The 15,060-nt window shown below is 36.9% G+C and overlaps 1 protein-coding gene across 1 annotated transcript in view; it reads left to right on the plus strand.

Moving 5' to 3' along the window:
- Positions 1–15,060, plus strand: part of Klhl14 (kelch like family member 14) — an 89,022-nt gene that overhangs the window by 25,811 nt on the left and 48,151 nt on the right. The window contains exon 2 of the mRNA XM_090353277.1: positions 5,124–5,245. Coding sequence (XP_090209403.1) covers positions 5,124–5,245 — 122 coding nt within the window. The remainder of the gene's footprint in view (positions 1–5,123; positions 5,246–15,060) is intronic.

Genomic DNA, 15,060 nt, shown 5'->3' on the forward strand with positions numbered 1-15,060 from the left:
TGAGTCACCGGTGACTGATGATACTTGCTTAAAAAAAAAAATCTGTGTTTATTTTCAGCTCAAATCTGTGTAGTAACTCCATACGGAATTACAACTGTTAAAAGTCTTGTTATTTTAGAAGGCTTTATTTTTTAAAAGTCATGCTTGTTGTTTATTACATCTCACTTCTTAAATTATATACAATTTTGACCATCACATGTGAAAGGAAATGGTGATGGCCAAGAGAATATTCAGAAGAGGTGACTAGAATGGGAGAGAAAATTGAAGCTTTTCTGGAAAGAAATTGGAATTCCTAATATGGAGAAGTCATTTAGCAATTCTCTCCAAGACTTGAAGTTGTATGCAGTACTTGAGAAGATTTAGGTCACTTGCAGCTCAACATGAGGAGAAAAATATGTCTAATGAATGAGTTTGAAGAAGAGAGGTTCATTTCACTATTAATATTAAGAAAAAAGTAAATAACATGAATATTGCTAATACCAGCCAATAAGTAAGCAATGACAGTACTTGTTAAAATGCTAAAAGGATTTCCCCATGATTATATAGAGTCAGTGGCCCCAAGTTGTACCAGTGTGAGGCTCGGTGCTGAGGGTGAAACAGAACTGACTTTTAAGGCCCCTCATTCCATGGAATCATCATCTCTAGGGTTGAAAAGTAATGATTTCTATTAAAACTCTAATTTTTAAATTCCCCTCAGACAAATCTGGTAACTTACATGCTTGGGAATTGCTGACCTAGATTGCCTCAAGGTTTTTGTCAAATATTAATATTGAATATTTCTTAGAGCATTGCAGACCACCTTTTTATATAAGTAAATGAAAATTATTTATAGTTATACTGAATTTTGTATATATGTTGTCTAAATTCGTATGTCTGCCTTAGATTTGTAAAAGTTGATAAACTTGTATGCATATTTGTTTAATTTGTACATATTTTGTCCAAATACACATAGATAACCCTACTGTGCCTACAAACGTACTGATTTCCTAAATAGGTTAAAACTCTTCTTCCAGCCTACTGAACAAAAACTTTTTTTCATATGTCATGGAAAGGATAAACTTTATCTGGCCTGTTTCCCAATTATGCAAGTTCCAGACCACTGAAATAAAAATAAATTAGACTTTACCATACTTAGAACACCAATATGAAGACAAATTTGTTTACAGCCACAAGTTTTAGGTCATCCTTCAATCATTCATCCCAGGAACCAGAGTACGTATGCATGTTAGCACAGGCACGCACACCCAAATGTGACACATGGTAAATGCTGGGCGACTACTGAGCTGGAACAAAGGAGACCTTCAAATTTCATTGCCTTTTTAACCCATAAGATTAAAAAGAAGACTTGAGGAATGTAAGAATCCAAGAACCCCAAGCCATCCAAATGGTATTGTTAATCCTGACACACTCAGTTTTTGTTTAATTTTCTTATTTTTAAACATATTACTTTGTTCTACTGGAATTAAGCAGAGGAATGAAGGGAGTAATTGTTAAAGAATAAAAACTGTGAGGTAAACATATTAATTTTGACTAAATTGGTTCCCTATGTAAAGAGTATGTGAAGAAAAAAAAACATGCCACTGTACCAATAAAGGCACTCTAATTACTGCAAAGGGATACATGTTTAGATTTTACCTAATCAAAAATGAAACCTGTAAAGCTCTGCTGGAATTATTTGGAAAAGAATAATTGAAACTCCCTTCAGACCAGTTAGTTCAGATTACCTTAATTCCTTCATTTAATTTTTCTAATTCATATTTTTCTTTTATTTCTGGAGTTTGCAAATTGAGGTTCACATACATCAAATAAATAGCATGATAATCAGGGGCTCAGTACCCAACACACATTCATTTTTGTCTGTCACTAATGTCATTGTTGCTATTATAATTGCACATTGTGAAAAGAATGAAAGCCTTTTCATAGGAATTATTCACATGCATTACTTTGTAGGAGTAATTGAATAGTTGACACTACATTTTTATCATAGTAAAATATGGGATGATTTTTCTCATTTGTATTATTCTGTGCAATAAGGAATGTGGAGTAATATCTCTTAGATCCCTTTATTTGAATCCCAAAAGTTTCTTAGACCTATAGAATTCACAAAAGTAGGTGTTCACTTTCTCACTTCTTTATAAAATGCAGAGTTAGACATTGGGCTATTCTGCGAGTCAAAACTCTCGCAAAATCAGTAAGAAATCCACTCAAATGGGTTTATATATATGTTTATATATGCTTTTTTACATGTTATTTCTCTGTGCCATGAAACTTCTCGAGACCTTTATCCTAGTTTTATTGTCTATGTGGCTGACCATTCAGAAAATAGAAATTTCAACCTTATTTAGAATTAAATAATATTGACATGATTAGAAAATTGTGAACAAAATACTCCAGATGATATTCCATAAAGAGCTGAATGAATAATGACATAAATGTAACAATGGAAAAGATTTGAAATGTGTCTTCACCATCTAAGAGGGCCACATATAACACTCAGAGCAGTGCTACTCCATGGAAAACACAATCCAATGAGAGTGGATGGGTTTTCCTGTTCTTCCATGTGATTCCCCTCCTCTGTGGAGACCGTAGATAGTTTAGGAATTTGTCTTATTTATGTGAAGTTTTTCAGTGCTGCTGGCTAGCTAGCCCTGAATCATGTTGATGGAGGCTGAAACCATTTGCCAACTGTTCAGTGGCTTATGTATTGAAAAATCTCAATCCAGTTCTTAGAGGACAGATGGAAATGACTGGCTCTTTGGACAGAGAGCACAATGATTCTAGGTCCTTTACTTATCCACAGAGATGGTCTATCTAAGTCAGTGTGGAAAATCGCCAATGAGATTGATCCAGGAAGTTGGTTTTATCAAGCAAATGAAATGGACATACAAATCTATCTAAGCCATTCACATATCTCCTTCTGCCATTTGTGAAACATATTTTTAAGTAGTGGATGTATTTATTTATTAACACAGAGACTTATTGTTTCTATATTGCTTTTCTCACAAGCACTATTTCAGTAAGTCCTTTTCTCTGTTTTATTCCATCAATATTCATGTACTTTCTGTCTGCAGCTTGGCAGTACAGATGCCTATGATGCAAAGATAGCCACAGGATCATGTCTTACATTTTGAGCAGCTCTGTCTACAAGTATGTTAACTTACGGCCAACTGAAAGAACAATCTGCTTTCATCTTCACTTCTTTTGTACAAATAGAGTAGATGATGAATGGAAGGATAAAGTGAAACACCACTGAAAAGCCACCCCAAATTCATTCAACCAAGTCTTGTCTGGTATTTATATCATGCTAAAAAGCATATGAATTAAAAAAAAACCTGTATATCAGTTCTGTGAATTTTGTGGCCCATGGATTGTGTGTATATTCTATCTAAATAAAAAAGAAGCGCTTACTGTGTTGATATTCCTTAACCTGTCTCAGAAATCAGCTAAATTACTGAAATACTCCATGCACAGAGATCTTCGTTATATTTTTTTTTTGCTTGCCAGTGAGTAGTCTCTAAGACATATGGATAAGAGATTAAGAACCCATTAAATTTAAAGCATTGGGTTGTCCTTTTTTCTAGTCAACTATATATCCTCAGGATGGCCAAATTAATGTTGCAAGCAGTTTCATCTATTGATAGATCTGTAACTTGGTTTCTCCAGAAGATATTTTTTCTCTCTGGAGATATACACAATGCATTCAGTGACACCAGCATTACATTAAAAGAATACTCCTGCTCCCTTCCTTCATATATGGAAGTGTCATTAGCTTGTATTAAGTTAACTCTCTGAATGTTAAGTTTATAACCAACAAATCACACTTCTCCATAAGGCCTAGTTTGCCAAGCATCCTTGAATCAAAACAGGCTGAATATATAATAATAAATTCAGAGCTCCACTATGGGTTGTGTTCATATTTAAGAGAAACCCTTTGGTATTTATTGACTTTTTTTCCCCTTTCAATTACGGTTGTTCCGTTTCTTCTGCCACCACCTTGAGCCTTTCAGGTAAATGAAAAGTTCAATTATATGTAAAGTGACTGTTAAATCAGCAGGCCCCTTGTGGGGGTCTGGGCCTCCTCTCCCTGCTTCAATGGCAAGTGCGCTCAATCCATTACTGTTCCTGAGGATTGTACATCCATCAGGTCGCATGTGCTGGCTAGGGTGCATCTTATAGCTTTTTACTGCATATGAGACATTGCGGGCCTGTTCTCAGGAACTGCCAGGCAGACTGGGAATCACAGTCACGGTTAATAGCAGCGAATTGCCAGCTCTTGATGGGTGGGTAGTTACTCCTTTCAGTGGTTGCCCCCTGGGGGAGAAGGTAGAAAAACAGAGGGAGGGAATTAGAGTGGCTTTGCACACTTGAGCAGGTTCATGCCGTTGGATCAGTGGCAAGCATTGGCAGGGCTCCACTCTGGGGAGGCTCACAACAACATCACAGTCTCATTTTTACCAATTGGTGCTGCTGTATCGCCAGTGGTGCACAGGGGGAGAGCAGAGGGGAGGGTGAGCCAGAGTAGATGGGGGTGGGGGGGCGGATAGAGGCAGAAGGCAAAGCTAAATCCAACAAACCAAAAATTCATATTCAAACTGGTTAACCCATCCCAGTTAGTTCCATGCTACTAATTGTACCAAACTGGTCTTTGAAGTTCCCTGGCTGATTAAAGAGTTGGTTCACAAACTCTCTGCCTAACCTTAATTTTTTCAAGGTTCTTTGAGTGGTGAATGGCTTATAATAATGATTTTGACTAATACGATTTTTGACATGCAACTTTAATGCTTAACCTTAGTACAACTCCAGAGCATTTCATGTGTACTCAGCTGTAAAGAGTGATGATTTAAAGGGATAATATAAGAAAAAGGTCGTTCTAGAATGAACCTCTAACAAATTGCATAAAAGGAGCTTATTATTCCATGAGTATAGGGATATGCAGTTCTTCTAATCATTTTTCTGCTTGGTTCAAAAAAATGTTGAGATATGACTGGGAGAAGAAACAGGCAAAAAATGAAATAGAAATCTGCAAGTAATGATCATTCTTTTTGACGGTTATGATTTTTGTTGCCAATAAAAAGACTCTCCAATAATATGGTTATTCATCTCCTCTTTTGTTTTGGGTGAAGAATTCGCTCTAACAAGAAAATGCTCTTATTGGTTGGAGGGTTACCTCCTGGACCAGACCGGCTACCCAGCAATTTGGTTCAGTATTATGACGACGAAAAGAAGACATGGAAAATACTCACAAGTGAGTGCAATTGTTTATTTACTTTCTTAATTATCTCAAGATATCAGCTCTCTTGGGGAATTTGATAATATGGTTAATCAAATTAAACATTTTATTGTTGTGCTATCTTTTGGAGTTTTTTAAAAAATATATCATGGGGCATTTAGACTAAAAGACCAAATTAACATGGCATGGGAGGGCTGGCCAGTTTGGTAGTTGAATGGGCTTCATAGGGGAGGGGCAGAATGAGTAGAGCTCTTCTAAAAATTCTTCTTTAGTTTTTTTGTTGTTGATGATACAAAAGTGAAGGGTTGTTTACTGGCACTGTTAAGTTTTATCATATTAAAATGGCTGTCTGGTTCTTTGGCTCTGTAACATTTATTTTGATATTTAGATATGTTTGTTCATTAGTCAATAATCTGGAAAGGATGGGCAGCTGATCCTTTCAATTACTCCACAGCTTGGATGGACAGATATATTTGCGGTCTGTCCCAGCTGCATTAAATTGTGCTTGCAAAACTTTCAGCTAAGATTTTCCTCCTCCTCTTCTCCCCTTAAAGGGTGATTGTGTTTTACAGCAAACCTCTTGCCTTGGGCACTAAGATTTGGAACTTATTGTTTTATCGGTTATGATTCCCAATCTGACTCAGTCATGGAATCAAAAATCATCGTTTCCTAAGTGCAGCAAGCTGTGTGCACCAGTCCCCTTGTGGGCACAGTGGCTGCACTGGTCAATAAAACTAAATTTTAACTGTCAAAATGGCCCAGAGCTGTATAGATAAAATAATAAATGAGCAATTTTGATCCATAAATCAAAGCCATACATTGAAAACCGACAAGAGTTGAAAGTTAGATATTTTTTTCCACTTTGAAGCAGCTATGTATTTTGCCAGATTGTTGTTCTATTTTAAAAACATAGCTTTTCCTGAAATCTCTTTAAAATAATGGAGACAGGATAAGAGTGTGCACATGAGAGCGGAAGAGGAGCAAAGACATGTGAGGTGGTGCTTGAAATAATACATTTAGGAGCTGGCTTAGCCCAGCGAAACCTGCCGTAGCCATGTCCAGGCACTGCATCGAGAGGACTCCCTGGACACCACTATCCACGCTTGTAGTGGAGGAGTAGAGAAATAGACACAGGGAGATTAGGGAGGAGGAAGAGAGAAAGAAAAATAAAGTTAAAGATGTCTTAAGACACACTTTATTCTCTGTCACGTGGAAATATCATCGATAGTGATTTAAATAGCTGAATGAATGACCAGGTTGCGTTTTTAAGATTTGCCAGAAACTAAAGCTAAGATAAGACCAAAGCATCAATTGTTGGATAATTGATCAATTGGGAAGGCCTACCCAGAATGATCCATGGAAGAAAGGAAAGAGGACAAAAGATTCTCCAAGGGAAAAGGAAGAAGAGCATAAAGAACAGGGAGACTTTAGACATATCTGCCTACTTTTTCAAATACTTAATCTTATAACCAATTAGCTACTTATTTGAAATGTGATAGTAAAGGCCAAAAGAAAAATTATACCATGATAAACAATACCTATAGAAAGTCTTGCTTGGAGAGATGAGCCATCACACTTACCACCCAGATTGGAATACATTGGGGCATGCTAATAATGTTAAAGGAACAGTTATAGATCAGAACACATAGTCACTAAACAAGTTTTCACATTGTCTGACTTGAAATTTACTTGGCCAGATTTAGTAAGAACATGTGATCCTTAAATCCTAGGTTCAAACATAGATCCTCTGACTTTGAGCAAGTCATATAAATATTCTGAGCCATAGATTCTTATTTGTCAGAATCATTTGAGTATTTTTGAAAATACTCCTTATGATCTTAGCTACTCAATAGGGTAAGATCTGGGGAACCAGTTCCAAGCCAAACCTACTAGGAAAGTCCATGAGACTTTTCTTCAAATAACCACCAAGAAGCGTGAAGTGGATTTGTGACTGAAATGGTAGAGCAGTAGCCTTGAGCAGAACAGTTAAGGCAGGCAAAGCACCCAAGTCCAATGTTTAAGCCCCAGTATGCACATACACAAATACCATTGCATGTACACCATACACACAATAATTTGTAAATGTTATTACTATTATTATAACACTATTGCCTATATTATTATAAGAATTATGCCTTTCTTCCCTAGAAGCTTCACACAACACAAACTCTCCAAGCAAAGGGGAAGGGGAAAAAAAACATAGTCATGAATATGACATTTCAACGCACTGCTCCAGAATCTAGTACCAATTTCCTGTAGTCTAAATATGGCAAATGTCACCTATAGCCTAAGAAGTAAAGATAAGTGCGTATCTATGGACTCAACCACCAGATCTGAAATGGAAGTAAAATACATCTTGGTCAATATTATCCCTTCCATCACTCTCCCTGATCTGTCCTAACCTCAGCCATCCCTCAACTTACCTGTTTTATTCCATTTTCTTTTCAAGGGTCACAAAGATCAGGAAGCCAGGAAAGGCTTCACATGTACCTTATGAGAAACCCAACTTTTTATAAGACATTAACCTTCGCTTTCCACATTTGACCATATTCAATATCTGAGAAGGATAGAATGGCATGGATGGTGACTGTTTGGGAAATCATAAACCTTTACACCAGCACATAAGATTAGAATTCTTGCCTTGGCTTTCCTGTCTCTTGACTCCAGCCGGTGACTGTTCTTTGAAAATATATTGGGAGAAAAATACATTATTAAAAACTGTTAAGCATTTCTTATGGTTATTTGTTGTTGAGGATAGAAAAGTTAAGTTAAATCAAGAGGTGTCCAAAAGTGATTTTCTTTATTTATAGTAACTTTATTATCAAGGATTGAAACCCACATATTATTTAATGTAATTTAATTTCTTGAAGTTGGTAAAGTTGGTAGATAGTACATTCTACATTATAGACAAACCTAAGAAACAATGAGGTAATTCCAGAATGCTTCTGAAAAGGCCTAAAAAGAATTTGGGCTTACTTATAGCCGTTATGCCCTCAAGAGCAAGCAGTGAGTAAATATCTACTCTCTTCTCTCTGCTGGATGGTCATCTTAACATGAATAAGATCATGTCTCCTGTCAAAAATGATAAAAATGCAACTATAAAATAGGAGCTTTGGAAAAGATGGAGAAACTTCAATGTGAACCATTTATTTTAAAAGAATCTTGGTTTTTAACATGCCAAATAGCAAAAGAATATAGAACCTCTCGGAAACAGACATATACTGTGCATCTTTAGGAGAGTGTAAAGTTGGGATAGTAAATCATGGAGCTGGACTGCTATCCACGGATCACAAACACATGAGGACCATTAGAAGACATTGTCAAGCATATTTCAGAAATTTACAATTTAAGTCCGTAGGATGTATCTTAGTAGCAGAAAACTTACCAAGAAAGGGAACAGAAGTAGGAAAATGGAAGGAAAAAGAAAGGGAAAAACAGAGGAGGGGAAAGAGGGAGGAAGGGAAGGAGAGAGGGAAGGAAGGAAGGGAAAAGAGGAAAGAAAGAAAAAGAATTTTGAGTAAGGATACCCCTCTAATTTTTGTTTTTTGTGTTAGTGAAAACATAGTGACCTAAAGATTTTATGCAATAGCATAACAGTTGCTGTCTTTTAGACTGGAACCTTTTATTTCGGTTCATGGAGCAGTTGTTTCCATGACTTTGGGCAAAAAGAAGGAAGAATTGTGTCTTGACTTTAAATATGTTAGCATCTAATTTTACCTTCAATGAGCTCAATTCTAATTTGAAATACATGGCTGCACATTGCTATATATCTTGAATTATTTGCTACTGAGTATTCATGCACCAGTGCAATAGTGGATTTTTCATAGATTTTTAAAAAAAATTATATGTGGTGGTCATTGCAAATGCTGTATGTCAACTAAGGTGGGCGCGTAGAAAAACCACTTCAGTTCATTTGGCTATCTCTCATTTACTTCTGGTTAATGCTTCTCTTGAATATAGTAATTGTTTCTTTTCCAGAGGACAGTATATATGCAAATAATTCCAAAACCTTTTTATATACAATTCTTGGTATTTGCTACTAAATGTGGCTTAAAGGGGGTACGAGTTATAACAACTGTTTGAGCTACATCATTCCTACTCAGACAGAAGACTAAATCTGGCAAATCCTTAAATGTAAATCCTGAAAGAATGATCTCCTTCCCCAGTGTTCTCCTTTAAGGCACTAATTTTACTCACTCAGCAGAGATACTCTTCCCCCACCCCCACCCCCATCCTAGGGTTTGAACTCTGAGCCTGTGTGCTATCCCTGGGCTCTTTCTTACTCAAGGCTAGCACTCTACCACTTCAGCCACTGTGCCATTTTGGACTTCTTATATGATTAATTGGATATAAGAGCTTCACAGACTTTCCTGCCCAAGCTGGCTTTGATCCTGTAATCCTCAGATCTCAACCTCCTGAATACCTGGGATTACAGTTGTGAGCCACCGGGCACCCAGATTCAGTTGGTCACAGAAGACACAACGCTGAGCTAAAACAAATACCACCATGTTCCCACTGAATTCGAGTTTCATGAAGAAAACCAGCATTAATCAATAACAATCAACCCAGCCAGCAATGAAATGTGGCAGTACTATGAAGGAGGGTAGAAAATAGGCAATCTAGAAATGGAGAGGACTGTGCTGGTTTAGGAATCCAGCTTAGAATGTCACCAAAGATGTTACATGTGAGCTGAGAATTAAAGGAAGAATAAAAAGTAGACAAAGGCTCAGGTGAAGATATGAGATAAGATGGGTTCAAGTTAGTTAACAAGTGCAAAGACGTTGCCAAAAAAAACTGGGAGAGAGACAGAGAGAGAGAGAGAGAGAGAGAGAGAGAGAGAGAGAGAGAGAGAGAGAGAGAGAGAGAGAGAGGGGGAGAGGGGGAGAGGGGGAGAGGGGGAGAGAGGGAGAGAGGGAGAGAGGGAGAGAGGGAGAGAGGGAGAGAGGGAGAGAGGGAGAGAGAGGGAGAGAGGGAGAGAGGGAGAGAGGGAGAGAGGGAGAGAGGGAGAGAGGGAGAAAGGAAGAGAGGGACAGAGGGACAGAGGGACAGAGGGACAGAGGGACAGAGAGAGAGGTCTGCATGGCTAAACTCATAGTGAGGTAGAAGAGATGAAGAGGTGAGATTTAACATCTTAATAGGAACTAGTCATTAGTCATATAGGAGCTCTGTGGTTGGTTCATAACTTGAGAAAAGAGGTGTTATATGTGTATGTGTATATGCATACATGTAAACACAAGTGGACATCAATTATACAGATCTATTTAATTATCATAAAACAGATTGCTATTATCAGCAGAGATTCTTTTCATTTTTTCATTAAAACAAAGAACATATGGGCCCAAGTGGTTCATATCTATAATCCCAGCTACTCTGAGATCTGAGGACTGCAGTTCAAAGACAAACCTGATACCAGAAACACACACACACACACACACACACACACACACACACACACACGGAAATGATTTTTCAACATGATATTTTCAGCATGGTTATTTTATTTCAATATCTTTATCAAAAATACAGATAATTGTAGCAAAGTTCAAAGAAAAAAAGTACCCATGAGATGAGATGTCTCATCAGGCTATCATTAACTGAAGCTACCTTTGGTGAGCATTCAGCAGGTTAAAATTTGGAGCTTTGTGTATCAGACACAAATGACTCTGTTCCTGGGAATGGGTGTTCACATACCCACATCCTCATATTCATTAAGGCCCTGATCATATCAAGCATTAAGGTTTCCTTTGTGTGGGAGAAAGAGGAAAGAATAGATACTTCCTCAACTCTGTGCCTGGATATCAAGACAGTTCGCCTCCTTACAGTGTGTTCTGATTATTAATCCTACTAGCATGCCTTGTTTGGTTATTAAGTCTTAATTTATTAAAGGGAAAAAATGAAGACTAAATTCCAATTCTTTATCTAGAACAATAATCATTTTGAGCTTCAAAGACTAAAATGTTCCCACATTTTTATGTGGGGCATTGCAAAGCACTTTCAGAAAACCCTACTGGTAAAGCAATGATGTATCACTTTCACTTTCATTATATGTTTTTAATCAGAGCGTGACTTCACACTAGACAAAGCGATGCTTTATGCATGGTCTCACTTGTTTTTGCTAAAAATCTTTTGACATGATTAATTTTACTTTAATGCTTTTGTCTTATTGTAATGGTGAGGATGATGGGTATAAACCAGGCAAAAATACATGCTTTTCTATTATAATGCCTCTGAGCATTAAAAATATCTTAGATTAAAGGGAAAAAAATCACAGGAGACTGGTCTGACTGGAATTAAATTTCTTGCTACCTGAACACAGAGTACATGAGATTTAAAAAAAATGATTCAGTCATTGTTTTTTAGTTTTATTTTTGGTGTTTTTTATGGCAATTTATTCATCTGTATGATTAGATTTGAAGAGGAGGAGAGAGAGATCGTAGCTCATGGATTTCTTGATCTCATTTGTTGCTCTGCAGCATTTACCTCCTTCACACTGTTAAGAGACCAAAATATTAACCAATACCATACCAGATGTATTTCTATCAAGCATATATATCTTTTTTTAAAGCTATTCATTTTCCAAGTGATGCTTGATCTTGGATATAGATTACAACTGTAAGAATCTAAGAAGAATTACATATCATAAATATTTTTGTCCAATTTATAGCAAGGCAGTCATTTATATGACTTTAAGAAGAAAACTATAAGCTATTCAATAAGTAAGAACTGTCTTGTGAGCAGCTGTCTAAGCTATAATTCTACCATAGTCACTCTTTCTTCTTCTCCTACTGAATTTTACAGAGTTCTAGGCCAGACTGCTGTAATCTTGTCTACTCAGGAGGCTGGGATCTTAGAATCCTAGTTTGAAGCTAGCCCAGGCAAACAAATCCCAGGGTCTTTTATCTGTAATGAACAAAAAGCCAGTAGTGGAAGTATAGCTTAAGTGGTAGAGGGCCAGCCTTGATTTAAAAAAACAACAACAACAACAAAAAAACTAAACAAGAACTTAAGACTCTGAATTCAAAGTCCATTACTAACAGATACACATATGTACAGAGTTGTTTATCTGAATCACAAGCCTATTGCATCTCCCTTTCTTCCACGTATCCTATCTACTTGTTTCACTTGCTTTCTACATCCTGTTAGAGTAAAAATCTCAAGTAGCTTTGAGTTGATTTCGATTAGCATCATTTTTAATATGATCATATATATATATATAGCTACTGAGCTATTGTGATTCTCTCCTAAGACTATCCTAGACCTATACTAATTATTACAAATGAGGGAAACCATGAAGCCTATGGAATCTGGCTTATTTCATTTAATATCATTTTCTCTTCTTTTTTTTTTGTGGGTCATAGGGCTTGAACTCTGGGCCTTCATGCTGTCCCTGAGCTCTTCAGCTAAAGGCTACTGCCCTAGCCCTGGAGCCACAGAAGAAAATTCTGGTTCTCTAGTGGTTAACTGGAGATAAGGGTCTCATGGTCTTTAGTGCCTGGGCTGACTTTGAACCGGATCCTCAGATCTCAGCCTTCTGAGTAGCTAGGATTACAGGCATCAGTCACTACACCCAGCTTATTTATTATTATATTCTCTAAGACATTCCATTTCCTTACAACTGGTGCAATGCCATTCTTTCTGATGAAAACATAGAATTCCATGGTGTATATATATCACATTTTCTTGATCCAGTCATCTGACATATGGGTTGGTGCCATACCTTATTTGTGGTAAAGAATGCTGCAATGAAAATAGTTGTGCTAATAGCTTTATTATGGCCTTATTTGTAATCATTTGGATAAAAGGCCAGGAGTGGGATTGCTGGATCATAAAGGAGCTCTACATTTAGTCCAGTGTTTGAACTCCAAATATGTAAACAAGAGGTGTTATTTTTCTTTTAGTATACTGTGTGAAATTATTTCGTTTTACTTTTTCCCCCTTTGGTTTATTCCCCATTGTCATTGTTTTTTATTTTGGTACCCTGTGTCTTGGATATACATTCTTCTGATTTGCAGAAGGGAAGGAGAATCACAAAATGGTGAAACAAAGGACAAAGGGTAAACCAATAAAACAGAGGTACTCACAAGACACTACATTCGAAATGAACTTTACAATTTGGTGGTAGGAGAGATGGGGGAAGAAAAGTTGGAGAAAAATGAGGGAGGGGGTAACACTGTTAGATAAGAAATATACTCATTACCTTATAGATGTAACTGAAACCTCTGTGTACATCATATTTACAATAAAATAAAAATTTTAAAAATATGTAGCACTCTCAAATAGCACTTTATGTGGTAACAGAATTGGTCTCTATCTGTGCAGTTCAATTTGGTGTTCACATGTGGCTACTGAACATTTTAAAGGAGGCTAAGATAACAGAGAAACTGAATTTCTAATTTCATTCTCCCTACAGAGTTAGATTTTAAATCTTCCACCATAACAACTGACTTCTCTATAAATATTACAACTCTTAGTAGGAAGCATATTACTTCCATTGGGCCAGATGTTTTCCATTAGAAGCAAATTAAGAACAAATAAATAGCCAGGTGTGGTGGCTCATGCTTGTAATCCTAGCTACTCAGGAGGCTGAGATCTGAGGATCTGGTTCAAAGCACAGGCTCTGAAGTCCATGAGACTCTTACCTCCAATTAACCACCAGAAAACCGGAAGTGGTGCTATGATTCAAGGGATAGAGGAGTAGCCTTGAGCTGAAATGCTTAGGGACAATGCCAAGGCCCAGAGTTCAAGCCCCATAATGCACACACACACAAAAAAGAACAAATAAATGACCCTTGTGAAATATTCTAAATTCAAAGAGTATAAAATGAATCACACGTGAGGCTTGTCCTGAATATGAGGCTTGTACCTTTTGGGTTTTCATTCCTTTTTCTCGGAGCACCTACTGACTTGATGCATTATTTCCCAGGGAGGCCTTAAAAATGTACCACCAAGTCTACAGGTTAAAAAATGTAAATGTATTTATTTTCTCACTGCTATGGAAACTGGAAGACTGTAGTCAAGTTGTCGGCAATACAATATTCTCTCCAAAGGGAAAGGAAAATCCTTCTTTCCCTTTTCTAGCCTCTGCTGGCTCTTGGCAACTTTGGGTATTCTGTAGTTTACACATCCATCGTTCCAATCTCAGCCTCTATCTCTACATCGATTTATTCCGCACATCACTCTCTTATCTGAATCTTTTACTGCTTTGTTCTTGATTTTTAGGACCTACCCTAATTTAGTATGAAATTTAGTGTAAAAACTCTATTTCTAACAAAGCCACATTTACAGTTACTAGAGGGTAAGGATTTGACCTTTCTTTTCCTGGTGATATAATCAACTCAGTATACCTGAAGTATAGGAGAAAATAAATTGCAAAGTTCTAGGCACTTCACTTAACATTTGCTCATTCAGTTCTCACAATAATGCTCTATAATACACATTATTATTACTTCTGTTTCTGATGTACGAATGGAAGCACAGAGACATGAAATCATTTGCACAAGGTCATGTGGATGGTAAATGGCTGAGCCACAATGGATACCAAATAAAGCTCCAGAGCCTACATTTTGCTTCTGCTTCTCATTACTCCAGTAATCACAGAATGCATGTTGTAAGAAGAGTTAGAGGCAAAGCAAGGCAAGATAAGCTACTTCAGCATTTTATGCAGAAGAAAATTGCATGTGCTCTGTGCAAGTGGAATTACTAATTTTGTACATAAGCATACTTATATGCTGAATCTTCCAGTGCCTCCTTTGTTATTGCTTGGAGACTGAAGAAAAAAAATATAGTATTTTCTGAAAAAAGGTGTTTAAGAATGAACAATCTCTGCTTTT

Source organism: Megascapheus bottae, chromosome 19 (assembly GCF_031878675.1).
Source record: "Megascapheus bottae isolate mThoBot1 chromosome 19, mThoBot2.hap1, whole genome shotgun sequence".
NCBI classification, from domain to species: domain Eukaryota; kingdom Metazoa; phylum Chordata; class Mammalia; order Rodentia; family Geomyidae; genus Megascapheus; species Megascapheus bottae.